This window comes from Hemiscyllium ocellatum, chromosome 1 (assembly GCF_020745735.1).
Source record: "Hemiscyllium ocellatum isolate sHemOce1 chromosome 1, sHemOce1.pat.X.cur, whole genome shotgun sequence".
Lineage (NCBI taxonomy): Eukaryota > Metazoa > Chordata > Chondrichthyes > Orectolobiformes > Hemiscylliidae > Hemiscyllium > Hemiscyllium ocellatum.
Window position 1 is genome coordinate 83,246,399 of NC_083401.1, and position 16,988 is coordinate 83,263,386.

The 16,988-nt window shown below is 39.7% G+C and overlaps 1 protein-coding gene across 2 annotated transcripts in view; it reads left to right on the forward strand.

Moving 5' to 3' along the window:
- The window catches only part of LOC132819047 (E3 ubiquitin-protein ligase RNF180-like), a 139,121-nt gene extending 122,869 nt beyond the window's left edge, over positions 1-16,252 (forward strand). For both annotated transcript variants that reach the window (XM_060830340.1, XM_060830351.1), the window contains exon 7: positions 15,727-16,252. In XM_060830340.1, coding sequence (XP_060686323.1) covers positions 15,727-15,920 — 194 coding nt within the window. In that variant the 3' untranslated portion in view covers positions 15,921-16,252. The remainder of the gene's footprint in view (positions 1-15,726) is intronic.
- The last annotated feature ends 736 nt before the right edge of the window (positions 16,253-16,988 follow it).

Below are 16,988 nucleotides of genomic sequence, written 5' to 3' on the forward strand. Positions count from 1 at the left end.
AAAACCTAACACACTGTATGCCTTCCTAACAGCACTATCAACCTGGGTGGCAACTTTCAGGGATCTATGTACATGGACTCCAAGATCCCTCTTCACATTGAAAACAGTTTGTTTTCCTAACTTTAATAGTGAATGTTAAGCAAAAAAATTCACAAATCTAAGCCCCCCTTTTAACTACTTACAATCTGACCTCAATTATATTAAGTAATATGCTATTCCAATAACACACTTATTAAACATTACATTAATTTAATCTCAAACCACATAACCTCTTGTCGTCTTTGGTGTTTTCACTCTTCCAGCTGCTGATCTCCCCGGGTTCTTTCTACATCCACCTACAAAGTATTCCTCAGATTCACTACCCTCTTAGAGATGAAATTCCTCCTTATTTCCGCCCTCATCAAGTGATTGCTTTCTCTGAGATTATTCCTTCTGGTTCTAGACTTTCCCACAATGGAAAGCAACATCTCAACATCTACCCTGTCAAGTCCCTGAAGAATCTTGTATGTTTCATTAAAGTTGCAAAGTTGCCTCTCATTCTTCAGAACTCTAATGAGTACGGGCCAAACTTTCTCAAGAAAATTGCTCTGTCCCTGTGATCAACCTGATGAGCCATTTCTGGATTGCCTCAAATGTCGATATATCTGTCTATAGATTAGGGAACCAAAATTGCTCACAATATTCTAGATGTGGTTTAACCATGTCTTGTACAGTTTTAGCAAGATCTCCTTATTTTTATATCATTTCCTATGAAATACAGGCCATAGACATATCTGAAATAAGTAGGTTGATGAGGGCAGGATCAAGTAGGTTTTTCCCTTTGTGTTCCCCTCTCACTACCTGCACAGGCCCAATCTAACAGCTGTGTCCTTGAGAACACAACCAGCTTTGTCCAACATGATGCTACCAGGCCATTTTAGTGATGTCATCAACCCATATAATGTTCTGTGCTCTTCCTGTTCTTAGTACTTCTGCAATGGGAAGAGTACTGATGCTTCAACAGAGGATGGATAGTCAGTAGCAATCTATAGGAGCTTTTGTGGTCAGTGTTCCTCCTGATATAGTAAGATTTCATATGAGTTATTGCTGAGGACTCCCTCTCAACGGTATATCCCAATTTTCTCATCTTCTTCATTGCTATACTGCACTTTACCTCCAGTATGTTACTCACATTGGAGTTAGTCTACTGAACCTACAGAAATCCATTCAACCTATACCTCCTTCAGTCCAAAGCTAAGATGATTCTGAGCTCAGAAATAGAGCGACAATATACTGATGACGTTTGTACACACTCAGAAAATGGGCTCCAGGTCACTGATCAACTCCTTCTCCAAAGCATATTTGAAAATTCCCTTTTATAAAGCAGCAGGAAAACTAAGGCTTTCTTCCTACCTGCTCCCACAGCAAAATAATTCTTATCATCAATTAAGATTAACAGTGAGATCTTGTGAAGTGGAGACTATTTTCCATATCTTAGGAGCAGCTTCTTGATGAAGACAGACATGGTTGACAAAACACATGATTGTCTGGAATGTGTCAGCTCAGCCTTCAGCCAATTGAGGAAAGAGGTATTTGAGAACCAGGATCTCCCAGAATAAGGTCACGGTTTTCCCAGGCAGCAGTAATCTCCGTGTTTGTACTTGATTCAGAACCTCAGACAACCAACAGCAGGCATCTCAAAGCACAGGAGAAATATCAAAAATGATATTTTGCAAGATCTTCCAAATCTTGTGGCAAGGTAGCTCAACAGTGCTGATGGGGTTAAAAATTTTGGTTAGAAGTGTATTTTAGAAGTGTAATGTCAGCAGAAAAGTGTGGAACAGAAGATTAGCAAATTTACTGTAGACAGGATAAAGAATGACAAGTACAGGGAGTGGATGATGGAAACAAGGAGACAGCCGAGACAGTATGATCAGTAAGATATTGGAAGCTTTGTGTTATGACACAGGGTAGACACCCTGTGCTAATTTAAACCTGCAATACAGAAATGATTTGCCCCGTGCTGTAATCTGCTAAAATTAGAGAGGCAAAGAACTATCCCAAAAGTCACTTTTAAAGTAAAAACTAACAACTTTTTAAAAGCCTAACAGAGAATAATTAACTAACATCTATTTACAACTCATTAATCTGAACCTATATTTTACCTTCCTCCTTACAATACTAATCCTATAAAACCCCCAATTAAGATTTATAGAAAAGTTCAAATTTCAAAACCAGCCAGCTGTCGAATCTTCTCTTGGTATCTTCCTCTGCAGATTTGCTCTCCAGGCCGATGTCAATCTTTTTCTTATGAAACTCCTTCTCCAGACAGATACATTTCAGAGAGTTCTTACTAACAGCCTATATCTCTTGGTCTTTTAGCAGTTCTCCAACTGTTCAATTTGTCCTGGTCACATTGTCTCATTGGTGTTAATATTGTCAAAATACGAAATTCAAACTTGATTGGAGTTTAGTATCTTGAGGCATAATTTAAACTGATTGGCCAAAGTTGCATTTGTTTTTTTGTCACATAACAACCCAGTGACTGCTTGCTGCTGGATCAAATGTTACAATGTAAAATCTCTAACATTCTGTGTGCTTGCTAAGTCCTTCAACTCTCTTAAAGATATAATACATCTCTACACCTTCATAACACTTGCATGAATGAGGACAATGTCTTTCTACATGCACACAAGAAATTTGTAACTGATGCCAGCAACATCTACTTAGCATGTAGTATTTTGAGTATAAGTTGACAAGGTTAGAATTGAATGATAGTATGTCCACCTGAACAAAGGTAGTTACAAGGAGTGAATTCTTGCAAATGTTTTAGAGTTCAGTCTTTGACAAGGCTAGCTCTCCATGCGAATGTTTGAAAAATTAATCAACGGCTGTCCTTGAGTCTCCTAGTTTTTTAGGTCATACCACAGCAATATTGTTACAGTTGGCAGGATCTCAGGCCACATCACCGGAACAAGCATTGCAGGGAGGCCAATACTTTCTAACTTACCACCCATACGTAGGGCACTTAGCCTCACCAAACCAACATGGGAGAGAGGGAATCTACAGGACTGAGGACAGGAGGTGCTGGTCAAGAATGCAGAACTGTGTTGGCAGGATAGAGACAGGAAGCCAAAGATGCGCAGATAGGTTGAACCCCAAGAATCCTTTAACAGAACAAATTAGCCAAGCTTCACATGTTGAGAAGCTAAGATCACACAGGGCAGGTGGAAGTCTGAAGGAACATCTTAACAATGTGTTTGGGAGAGATGAATGCAGCAAAGAGTACTGTAGACACTGGGTACTACAGGGATCATGGAAGAGCACCAGAAATAGATTGTTAAGAAAATGGAAGATGGGCAGAACCCAGAGGAGAACCCCCAAGACTTACAAAATCTTCTGATAGGTCAAAAAAATGGAAAGTATCCCACATGATTGGCACGGTATCCACTCTCTCCAACACCGACACTCAGTAGCAGCAGTGTGTACTCTTTCCAAGATACACTGCAGACATTCACTAAAGATCCTTAGCACCTTCCAAACCCATGACTACTTCCATCTAGAAGGACAAGGCCAGTAGAAACTTGGGATCACCACAACCTGCAAGTTCCCATCCAAGCCATTGCCAACCTGACTTCAAAATATATCATTCCTTCACAGTTGCTGGCTCAAAATCCTGGAATTCCCTCCCTAATGGCATTGTGTATGTACCTACAGCACATGAACTGCAGAGGTTCAAGAAGGCAACTCATCCCCATCTTACCAAAGACAACGAGAGACAGGCAATAAATGATTGCTTTAATACAACCAGGGGTCATAGAGGAACCAGATTACATATCATAGAGCTGCTAGGAATAACAGGCTTTAAGAAAAGCTTGAAGAAAGGCCTGCTAGGGAAGAGCAAGTCCAGTCTTGGAAACACAACATAAACAAAATCCACCCCAGAGTAGAAATTTGGCCTTAAGTAGAAAGGATGCCTTGATTCATGGATTTGCAGGGTGTTCAAGGTCTATTTCACTACTGTCAAAATTTTGTGGAGGATTTTGCAATGACCATAACACCAATTCAAGATCTAACTAAAGGGAGGAAGGCATCACAGGATGATGTAGTATGGGTGGGGGTTCAACAGATATTATAGCAGGCACTCATGCACCAGCTCTGGGGCTACCTTGTATGGAAAAACTGAGCCACCTGTCTGGAAAAATTGAGCCACCTGATCTCAGTGAGCCTCCCCCACCTTACCCCAGTTCCAAACTTCCAGCTCAGCACCGCGCTAATGACCTGTCCCATCTGTCAATCTTCCTTCCCACCTATCCGCTCCACCCTCCTCTCCAACCTATCACCTTTACCCCCACCTCCATCCACCTATTGCACTCTCGGCTACCTTCTCTCCATCCCCACTCCCCTCCCATTTATCTCTCTACCTCCGAAGCTCCCAGCCTCATTCCTGTTGAAGGGTTCTGGCCCGAAACATCGATTTTCCTGCTCCTCAATGCTGCCTGACCTGCTGTGCTTTTTCAGCAAAACACACTCAAGTCTGATTTCCAGCATCTGTAGACCTCACTGTTTTCTGCTATTAGACTAGCTTTAATTCCAGATTTCTTAAATTCAAGTTTCATCATCCACTATGGTGGGATTTGAACCCCTGTACCCTGAACAATGGCCTGGAGTTCTGGATTACTCGTCCAGTGATGTTACCACTACATCATTGCTTCCCCTTTGATATTGGACAAGTTGTGAATTGTGAAATAGGTTGACCAGGAATATCATGCTAAGACATACTAGGACACTTTCCTGAATCAAGGTAATATATTAAGTTTGCAATTTTTTTTTGAGGTATAAGATGGGTGGGTTGCACCTGAACCAGAATGGGACCAGGATCCTTGCAGGGAAGTTTGCTGATGCTGATTGGAAGGATTTAAACTAACTCGGCAGTGGGATCCAGAGAAAATGTTCAGCAGGTGAGGTTGAATAACCAAAATTAGAAGTGACAGTGAGTGAATCAAGAGGTTAAATAAATTATAGGTCAGTTAAAGCACAAGGAATTTGGTAAGGCTGGATGGTATTTATTTTAATGCAAGGAGTCTGATCAACAAGGCAGATGAGTTGAGGACATAAATGAAAACTTGGGGTGTAATGTAATTATTTCACTGAGACATGGTTGAGAGAGTGTCAAGATTGTTCTAGGATATTGGATCTTCAGGCGAGACAAAAGAGGTAAGTATAAATCAGGGAATCAATTATGTAAGGAGGGATGACATCTTGGAAGGTTCTTCACAACTGATGCTATCTTGGTAGAATTAAAAACTAAAAAGGAGCAGCACATTGCTGCGTGTATTATAGGCTCCCTCACAGTTAGAGAAATAGAAGATCAGATATGGAGGCAAATTTCAGACAAGTGTAAAAGTAATAGTGTAATCATAGAAGGGGATTTCAACTTCCCCAGTATTAGCTAGGGTAGTCATAATGTAGAAGGTACAGAGGGACCAGAATTCTTAAAATGTATTCAGGAGAGCTTTTTAAACCATTGCATAGAAGGCCCTCAAGATGGTCCTGGACTTAAGTTCAGGTAATGAAATCGGGCATGTGGTTGAAGTATCAGGAGAGAGCATTTTGCAGACAGTGAAACTAACCCTGTTAGATTTCAGTTTGTTCTGGAAAAGGACAATGATAAGCCTGAAATCAAAGTCGTTCCCTGGGAAGCACTGAAGATCAGATTGCTGTGCACATCCTTTGGGATAGGTAGATGAAGCGGTTAAGAAGGCATATGGGATCCTTGCTTTTATTAGCTAAGGCTTAGAGTTTAAGACCAGGGAGGTTATGTTGGAGCTAAACTACAGTGAGAGTATTGTGCACAGTTCTATAATTCACAGTATAAGTGAGAAATGATTGCACTGGAGGGGATGCAGAGCAAATTTCATAGAATCCCTACAGTGTGGAAACAGGCCCATTGGCCCAACATGTCCACAATGACCCTCTGAAGAGTAACCCACCCAGACCCATTCCCCTACCCTATTACTCTACATTTCCACTGACTGATGCATCAAACTTACACATTCCTGAACACTATGGGCAATTTAGCATGGCTAATTCACCTAACCTGCTCATCTTTGGATTGTGGGAGGAAACCAGACCACCCAGAAGAAACCCACGCAAACATGGGGTGAATGTGCAAACTCCACATAGACAGTCACCTGAGGCTCGAATCGAACCCATTCACCGTGCCATCCATGATGTTTACCAGAATGTTGCCTGGGCTGAAGAGTTTGGGTTAGGAAGAGAGATTGGTTAGACTGGGTTTGTTTTCTTTAAAGCAACAGAGACTGAGGGGGGTCATAATTGAGATGTATAAAATTATGAGGGGCACAGATCAGGTAGACAGGAAGAAACCTTTCCCTTGGTGAAGGGAAAAATGACCAGGAAGCAAAGATTTAAGGTAAGGCGCAAGAAGTTTAGAGAAGATGTGAAGATAAGTGTATTTTAACCCAAAGGGTGGTGGGAATCTGAAACTCACTCCCAAAACAGTGGTAGAGGCAGAAATCCTCATGACATTTAGGAAGTGTTTAGATGTACCCTTGAGATGCCAAGACGTACAAGGCTAGGTGCTGAAAATAGGATTCGAATATTGCTTATGACCTATGTAAGTTTGATGAACTGAAGAGCCTTTATCTGTGCTGTGGGTGTCTGTCATCTGAGATGTACTGTTCCCAGCTTCCTCAGGCGATGAGAAACTGTTTTAAAACTTTTGTCACTCCTACCAACCATTGAAATCAATGAAATGCTCATTTTATGCCTTCATATAATCTTTTATTCACTTGAAGGACATGGCGTTGCTGGCTATGGCAGCATTTATTACATATCTGTGGTTGCCCATGAGAAAATGATGGTGAGCTACCTTGTGAACTGTAGTCTGTATGCTGTAGGTAGATCCACAATGATGTTATGGAGGGAGTTCCAAGATTTTGACTCAGTGACAGTAATATATTTCCAAGTCAGGATGTTGAGTGACCCGGCGGGTAAAATTTCAGGTGGTGGTGTTCCAATGTACTTGCTACCCTTGTCTTCTAGTTGGCAGTAGTTGGGTGTTTGGAAGATGGTGTCTACGGAACATTGGTGAATTTCTGCAGTGCATCTTGTGGATGGTATACACTACTACTGTTAAATGTCAGTGATAGAGTTACTGCATATTTGTGGATGTAATGCCAATCAAGCGGGCTCCTTTATCCTGGATGGTGTCAAGCTTCTTGAGTGTTGTTGGAGATGCACTCATCCTGGCAAACGGGGAGTATTCCATCACACTCCTGACTTTTGCCTTGTCATAGTGGACAGTCTTTACTTTCCTTTGCTATTGATCTCTCATTTCCACCATACATTCTTAACCATTTCAAAGGTTGGGATCTAACTTCTACTGATTCTCAAAGTTGCCAATAAGTATTGTTTTGCCTGTGACAGAAGTGGCCACAATCCTTTATTTATTCAAGAGAATTCTAAGTAGCTGCCAGTGAAACAGTTCCTTGTTTCCCTCTTTCCTTACAAATTAGGCTAGTTTTCTGCCTCAAGGTAGTGTCTGAATTTTTATTTCAATAAACTGACGTCACAATATTCAGTGATAAAACCCATCATATGCTGCAAGTTTGAGCTTCTCTGCATATCTAACTTTAAGCTATTTCAAATTCCCCATGTTACACATGAGTGCGAAGAACAGATGCCCCTCTCCAATTTTTAAATTATGTACAAAGTCGTCTCCTCTTTCCTGCAGCAAGGTTTCACAGGTCATGTGCTCATTTATACTTAATTTAAGAAATATTCTCTGTGTGTGCGCACACATATATAATGTGTTAAGCTGATTGCTTTGCTTGTTTTTCTACCTGAAGGGATATCTTACGTGACAACTGTACCTAAAGCAACAGGATGTTTCTAATTTTAGTGACTGCCCAAAAAGACGTCCCTCAGCATTATATAATAGTGACATTTCTGGCTGTTTAGTTAGCTACAGAATATTCTTTATATTGCCACATGTGATTTGCATATCCTTAACTGTTTGTCCAAAGATATAGGAGTAGAATTGCCACTGGACTTGGTTGCTTTTTCTTCAACTTAATTTGCTCAAAAGCTGATCTCCGTAGCTGGAGTATTGTGCACAGCTTCAGTCTCCTTATCTGAGGAAAGATACATAAATAGTTCTGGCTATGGACAGAGTGCAACAAATGTTCACCAGACTAATTCCCGGGATGGCAGGACTGACGTATGAAGTGTGACTGGATCAGTTAGGATTATGTTCTCTGGAGAATAAAAGAATGAGGAGGGATGTCATAGAAACCTATAAACTGGACACAGTAAACACAGGAAGGATGTTCATGAGTGCAAAACCAGGGGTCACATTCTAAGGGTATGGGTTAGGCCATTTAGTACTAAACATGGAGAGCCTATCGAATTCTCTGTCACAGAAAGCAGTTAAGGCCAAAACATTAAATGTTTTTCATAAGGATTAGATAGAATTCTTAGGGTTGAACGGATCACAAGGTATGGGGAGAAAGTGGGAATGGGTTACTGAGTTGGATGATCAGCCATAATCGTATTGAATGACGTAGCAGGCTGGAAGGGCTGAATGGCCTACCCCTGCTCTTACATTCTTTATGTTTATGAAGACTGTTAAAATATTTTGTTTTAGACAGAAGGGCATTAGTGGGCACCTTTTCAAAGATTTTAGGTATGAAAAATGTATTTAATTAACTTAGAAACTGACTATCCTCCATCTTAAAACTGATTGTTGCTTTTTTATGGTATTTTAAACTTATTGTCAGCTCTTTAAGATTAGTTTAGTCATAGATGGTGCATTAGAATGTTTTTAGTAAAAATGCTTTTTTGTGATAAACCCATTTTCAGCTAAATGAATGAAATAGCTCTAGGTTATTTCTCTTAAATATATATATCAAAAAATGCTGTTCAACCTGACAAAATAAAGTTAAGTTCTAAAATGGTACTCGATTATGCAAACAAAATGCAAAGGTTGCCCAATTTACCTGATTTTCAGACCCAGGTTGATAGAAAGCATGGACCAGGCTTCTGTACTTAGCAAGAATTATTATTTATTTCAAGTAATTCAACTGAAACTACAGTTAAACAGTTATGAACCTTCGGTATATAATTCTACTAATTAAAACTCTAGTCCCTTTGCTTCTCAGTCTTCCGTCTGCCAGTTGCCTCCACCTGTTTGTAGGTGGCACAGTTCGCTGTTCACTGAGAAAAGGTAACTAACTTACTGACTAAAAGTCATGGCTTACAGCAACTGCTGAGTAAAAAGTGAACTGGTATCCTTCAGGCTTAAAATGGTTTTTCTGCAGGGATCAGGCTGGTAGTAGTCTGAATAGCTTCTCTGTATCTAATTCATTGTTACACAATATTCAGCTGCCTGACAACCGATCATACAATTCTTGGCAAGCAGAAAACCTTTGTGATTGGTAACTGGCCATTAGTTCACAAACCAATCCACTAGTTGTTGCCAACCAAAGCTCTATTTTCTCTAACTCTTTAGCTCCACTTCATCTACAGCCACTGCTATAACCCAGAGTTGTACAAACAGTGTTCACAACACACTTCAAATTACTTGCTTTCAAACCATGAAGCAACCCTTGGTTTTAAAACTGCTCTTTTCTCATTTCAGTCCACAATTTAAAAAAAAATCTAATCTTGGGGCTTATTATTGGTCAGAAACATACGAGGACTAGCTATATAAGTACTTTGATTGAAATGGCAAGTCATACGTAGAGAATTCTTCCACGAGCAAATGACCTAACTCCATTTAATGACAGATACAAGTCAGGAATGTGCTAGAATACTTACTTGAATGAATACCACTCTAGTAACACCTGAGAAGCTTCATATCAGCTATTGTCATCTTGTCCCCAACCTCATACATTTATAGACTTCATCAGAGATACACATTGCAATAGTGTGTGCCATCTACAAGCTACACTACAATACCTTGTCAAAACTTGTTAAGTAGCTACTTCCAAATCCTGAAGTAGTTATGGGGAAGAATTAGTGTTCACTTGGAGAGAGAAAAAATGGATCAGAAACAACTATGCTAAACATAATATGCAATGATAATGAAATGACAACAGAGCTAGTTTGAGTAGACTGGAACTAACCCTAACATTATCGATTGGCCTATTCCTGTTACTATTTTCTGTAATTCTGAGTTGAGTATTATTTAAATGGAGAATGATCATAGGCAGCTACATTGCAGAGGGATTTGGAAGTCCTCACAGCATATGAACAAATAGCAAGAGTAGGCCATTCACTCCATCATGTTTACATTGCCAATCAATAAAATCATGGCTAAAGACCTAGTTTTAAACTGTGTATTCCTGCATATCTCTAGTAAACGTTCATCCTCTTGCTAATCAACAATCTATCTAACTCTGTCTTTAAAATATTTGAAGATTCTTTATACACTACCTTTTAAGGAAGGGAATTCCAAGGATTCTCAACCTGCTAAGAGAAAAAGTTTCCTCATTTCTATTTTAAATGAGCAATCCTTATTTTTAAACTATGATATCTAGTTCTGGATTTTCCCTCAAGAGGAAACATCATTTCAACATACAGGATCTTGTATGATTCAATTCAGTGACTTCTGACTCTTCTAAACTCAAGAGGATAATAGGCCTAACGTGTCTAGCCTTTCCTGAGGATGGGTATTGGTCTAGTAAACCATTTCTGAACTGTTTCCAATGCTTTAAGATCCTTCCATAAATACAATGACCAGTACTATACACAGTACTCCAGATGGGGTCTCACTAATACTCTGTATAACTAAAGCATAACCTCACTACTCTTGCATTCAATTCCCCTCAAAATAAAACACAACATTCTATGACTCTCCTGATTAATACCTTTACTTACACACTGAGCTACTGCAGTTATGCATGCGGACACCCAGCTTGTTAAATAGGCATGAAAGCTAGCATACCTGTTCAGCAGATAATAGGGAAGGCAAATAGAATGGTAAAAAATGAGGTCTGCAGATGCTGGAGATCACAGTTGAAAATGCGTTGCTGGTTAAAGCACAGCAGGTCAGGCAGCATCCAAGGAATAGGAAATTCGACGTTTCGGGCTAAGATAAAAGGTAGGGAGGAGGGACTTGGGGGAGGGGCGATGGAGATGTGATAGGTGGAAGGAGGTCAAGGTGAGGGTGATAGGCCGGAGTGGGGTGGGGGCGGAGAGGTTAGGAAGAAGTTTGCAGGTTAGGAGGGCGGTGCTGAGTTGAGGGAACCGACTGAGCTGAAGAGTTTCTGTGCAGAGGAGATGACCTGGGGGGTGCAGTGAGAGAGAGACTCACTGAAATCCTTGTAGAGGGAGGAAGAGAGCTTCTTCAAGGAAGGCATCCTTGCAAGAGGATTCGCAGTAGGTTAAAATCTTCGGGTAAAAAATGAGGTCTGCAGATGCTGGAGATCACAGTTGAAAATGTGTTGCTGGTTAAAGCACAGCAGGTCAAGCAGCATCCAAGGAATAGGAAATTCGACGTTTCGGGCATAAGCCCTTCATCAGGAATGAGGAAAGTGTGTCCAGCAGGCTAAGATAAAAGGTAGGGAGGAGGGAAATAGAATGTTGGTCATTCTATTTAAAGAGGAATAGTGTAAAAAATGGGGACACAGGACACTATTACACAGGACACTAGTTAGACCACAGCTGAAAATACTGTGAATTATTTTAGTTTCCTTGTCTAAGGAAAGGTATATTGGCTTTAGAGGCAGTCCAGAGAAGGTTCACTAGATTGATACCAAATATGGAGGAGCTGTCTTGTGAGGAGAGATTGAGTAGGTTGGGCCTGTAACCGTGGAGCTCAGAAGAATGACAGGCAACCTAACTAAAACATATAGAATTCTTAGGGTAGATGCAAAGAGTTTTTATTACCCTTGTAGGAGAGTGTACGATCAGAGGGCATTAGCTTAGAGTAGGGAATCACCCAATTAGGAATGAGATGAGGAATTTATTGTCTCAGAGGGTAGTGAATCTGTGAACTTCTTTACTATAGAGAGTTGAAGTATATCCAAAGCTGAGATAGACAGATTTTTGATCAGTAAGAATCAAGGGTTATTTGCTAAAGGCAAGAATGTAGAATTCATAGTTCAGATAGGGTTTATCTCCTCCACGATCCGCACCTCTGCCCTTCAACCCCCATCCCTCCAACCGCAACTAGGATAGAATGCCCCCTGGTCATCACCTTTGACTCCACCAACCTCTGGATACAACACATCATCCTCTGCCAGTTCCACCAGCTACATGAGACGCCACCACCAGAGATATTTTTCCCTCCCAACCCCTATCAGCATTCTGCAGACACCATTCCCTGTGCAATGCCCTCTGTGAGGTCCATGTCTCCCACCAACCCAACCTCTACTCCCGGTACCTTCCATTGCCACTGCAAGAGGTGTAAAACCTGCGCCCACACCCCCCCCCCTCACTTCCATCCAAGGCCCCAAAGGATTCTTCCACATCCGGCAGAGATTTTCCTGCACATCCAAACACATTAACTACTGTGTCCGTTGCTCTCAATGTGGCCTCTTCTGTATTGGGGAGACAAGACGCCAACTCATGGAAGGTTTCAAAGTACCCCTCTGGGGGATACACACACCAAACAGCCCCAGCACCCTGTGGCTGGTCACTTCAACTCTCCCACCCACTCCCTCAAGGACATGCAAGTCCTGGGCCGCCTCCACTGCCAAATCCTTGCTATCCGATGCCTGGAGGAAGAACACCTTATTTTGGGACCCTCCAATCACATGGCATCAGCATCGATTTCACCAGTTTCCTCATCTCCCCTCCCCCCACCTCATTCCCAGATCCAACCCTCCAACTCAGCACCACCTTCTTGAATTGTCCCATTGTCCATTTTCCTTCCCACCCATTCACTCCACCCTCCGCTCTGACCTATCATCATTACCCCCTCACCTGCATTCGCCTTCACCACTACCTTTCCCTCAGCCCCACCTGTTCTCCTATTTACCCCTCAGCCCCTGTTTATTCCCCTCCCACATTCCTAATGAAGGGTTTATTCCAGAAACGTCGACTCTCCTGCTTCTCTGAGGTTGCCTGACCTGCTGTGCTTTTCCGATGTCACACTCTTTGACTCTGATTTCCAGCATCTGTAGCCCTCACTTTCTCCTAGGGTTCAGATGAGCCACGATATGAATGTCAGAGCAGACCTGATGGACTGAATGGCCTGCTTCTGCTCCTACATTTTCTGCCTTAGGTAGCTCAGCAGCGGTTTCATGTAGATAATTAGGAATCGGCAATTAATTCTTGCCTTCATATCCAGTGAATGAAAGATAAGTAACATAAATAATTTAAAATATGCACATTAGAAATGTATATTTAAAAATTTGGCTTTTTTTGAGCAGTTGGAATATTTACTGTCCTTGTGCAGACTCCAGAAACTGCTTTCAGTTTCAGGGAAATAATGATGGCAAATGCCAACCCATTGTCATTCCTACAATAAACGTCAGGACTTCAGAAATTAAGAATCTGAATAGATGAAGTAATATCACCAATGTTTGATCAGACTTTAGACAGACTTGTGAAATGATGCTCTTGAGTAAGAAATGTGTTTCATTGATATCAATTTACATCTCTTTTTTAACCATTAATACTGTGCGTCATCAAATAGCTTTAGAGAAACAGGTTTGTGATGTATTTGAGAACCCCATGTTCCAACAAAATGAAAAATGCTACCTTACTTAAAATAATTTTTTTTGTGATTTATAGTAAAACAACTTTACTAATGAGTCAGAACAGCAACATAAAAATTCCATTAATAAATGTCTGAAAAGACATTTATAAAATGGGGCAGCATGGTGGCTCAGTGGTTAGCAATGCACCAGGGACCTGGATTTACAGCACCAGGGACCTGGGTTCGATTCCTACTGCAGGCAACTGTCTGTGTGGAGTTTGCACATTCTCTCCATATCTGCATGGGTTTCCTCTGGGTACGCTGGTTTCCTCCCACAATCCAAAGATGTGCAGGTCAAGTGAATTGGCCATGCTAAATTGCCCATAGTGTTAGGTGCATGTCAGGGGTAAATATAGTGTAGGGGAATGGGTCTGAGTGGGTTAGTCTTCGGAGGGTCAGTGTGGACTTACTGGGCCGAAAGGTCTGTTTCCATACTGTGAGGAATCTAATCTAATTTAAAATAGCAATAGACGATTAAGTAAGAACTTGGACAATCTTGAACATGATGCCATCTTTGCCCCATATGAAATGTTGACGAATGCAATTAATGCTGAACTATTGATATGCTCGATTATTTATGCTCAACTATGATATTTTTCATGCATGGAGAATTTAATTGAATATGAAATTAATATAGATATATAAAAATATCCGTGTATCACTGGAAATTCAGACTTCTAATTGTTTCTGAATTTGTTTTGAGTGCTGAGTAAAGTTTTCATTATAAGTAGTTTTTAAATGTAGACTGTCATTGTCAGTCATTTGATACTGATTAAAGAAGCGAATATGAGAATGTATACTATGAATGAGCTCTGTTCATAAAAAAAGTTAAAAAGTGTCATAAAAAGTAATTCACTGTCATTATGGTTCCATTGAAGATACCTTTTATTTTAATTTAAGAAGCTAAAATAAAAGTTTTTTTTCTTGTTCTGTGTAATAAAGCATGGGATAGAGGAAATGTTATACTCCACAGATTCATTTTCAATCAGAATTGATTTTAGATTTTTTTTGTGATTGGTTGCAGCTGATGATCAATAGCCTAAGACAGGTCCACATTTAAATGTAAAAGATGTTTACTTGTCTCTGTGGGCAATGGAGCAACAGTAGATTTGAACAGTAGGCTTGTCTCAGCCATCTGCTTTCACTATCCATTGGAAATAATACCTGTTTACACATAACTCAGCTCTGTGCAGCTTTTGACAGAAATGTTTATGATTATGTATTTGAGATGTCCTAACTTTAGAAAGAATCCCTTCACAATGTGACTGGCTAAAAATACCTTATAGCATAGACATTTTAGAAACCACAAAAGTGTTGATCAAGAGGAAGAAATAAAAGTGCTTCAACTACAACCCAATAGTTGAAGCACTTGAACCCAAGAGAAACATCAGCGCCATAGTCAGAAGTTGGGAATATGATCAAATGAAGCCTCACACACACGTTGCTTGAATTGCTTGGTCATTCACATCAAGATTATTTCCACTCCATCTTAAAGTAGTTTCTTCTTCAGTCATGGATTATTATTATTAATGGCATGACCAATATTTAATGAACTTGAGAAACTTCAGCTGCATTTTTAAACAAACACAATCATATTGCAAAGATACTATCACAGGTGAGGAATTCCAGGACTTTGACTCAAAGGTGATGAAGGAAGTGCAATATATTTCCCAGTCAAAGTGGTGTGTGTGGCTTGGATAAGAACTTAGATCCTTCAGAATTCTATGTATGAAAGCAACTGTCAACATTGAAATGATAAAATTGAACAGAAGTCTTAATGTTCCTCAGATATCAGAAATTCAACTGGTCTCCAACCATATTGCACCTCTACATTTGAGTTACAATTTGAAAATTCACATGAAGTGAATTAAAAGACAGAAGTTCCTCTATCTTTGTAGCACTGCACTTTATGGCCTACACTGTTCAGCTGTAATTTTTAGTGATTCTGTAGCAGATATATTCTGCTGTCGGTGACTAATGAGCCATATGCCATTAATTGTTGTGTATCATTGCAGGTGTTGGAAGACATTCAGATGCTGTCACAAGAAGACAGTTCCCTCATGGTGCCTACAGACTGGATTTTGAAGATGACAATCGTGGCTGGAGATTTGATATGGACATGGTTATCATTTATATCTATTCTGTCAATTGGGTCATTGGATTCATAATTTTTTGCTTTCTCTGCTACTTTTTCTTTCCATCTTTTTAAATTGGTGTATTAGTACCTTGGCAATGCGAGGATTGAGAAAAAAGTTGAATCGCATAATGCTGATCAGTGGCAAGTTTTCATTGAACACGTTTTCTTAAGTATTGCACATTTTCAGTTGAAGATCCCTGGGGACATGATAAGGGTAAATATATTTGAAGGCATAAATTTGTAATGTTCTTTCTAGTTGCAATTACCTTCTGCGTTATTAACCAAGACTATTGAAATCCAAACTGCCATTAGTGGAGTCTGCAGAGTGCAGTTAATACAATTTACTCTAGGTTCAATTGCCATAAAAAATTAAACACGATTTGTACTTAGTTCAAAAATTTGAATGTAACCAACTCAAAGTACGATTAATTTATTCCATAAAAATAACTTTTGGCATTTATTTCCTCTGCCAAGAAGCTATTGACTAAAGATTAATACTGCAAGTAACTGGAGGTACTGGAGAATACATTCTGTTAAAAACTAGAATTCTATTGCAGGTTTTAGACAAGTCACTTTCATTTATTTAAGCTCATTTTTTAAATGCAAACTTGAACAGAATGTTAACAATACATTAGATATCCAAAAGCAAAAATATCAGTGCATTGAAACAAGTTTAAAATAATTTCTCGCTTAATCTTTCCTTGTTCCTAATTTTATTTAAAATTGCTACCTTAAATTAAACATTATCATTTCCATTTAAATAAAGGTTAGAAAGATAATGGTGAATAATTTTTTTTAGTAATGGTAACTAATAGAAATATTAAAATCCCACTTGTTTTAACTTAATAATTAGTGTTTGCTAGTGTGGTGTAATTTGATCAGAAAGAAGTTCTTTATTATCGTATTTGACTCACATAAATGCTAGATAACACTTCTTTACTTCCTTTTGATTTTTCCAGTAACTATAATTATTAAGAGGTCAATGATGAATCCTTGACAATTGATGAAAACATTGTCTCCACTATTCCAACTTTATACCATTTGTAGCAATGGAATCTATGAGATCAATTTTCATGAAGGCCAGACATGGGATCAATAGTCATGCCCAGGAAGACTGATGAGAAACTGGAATTCTGTTAT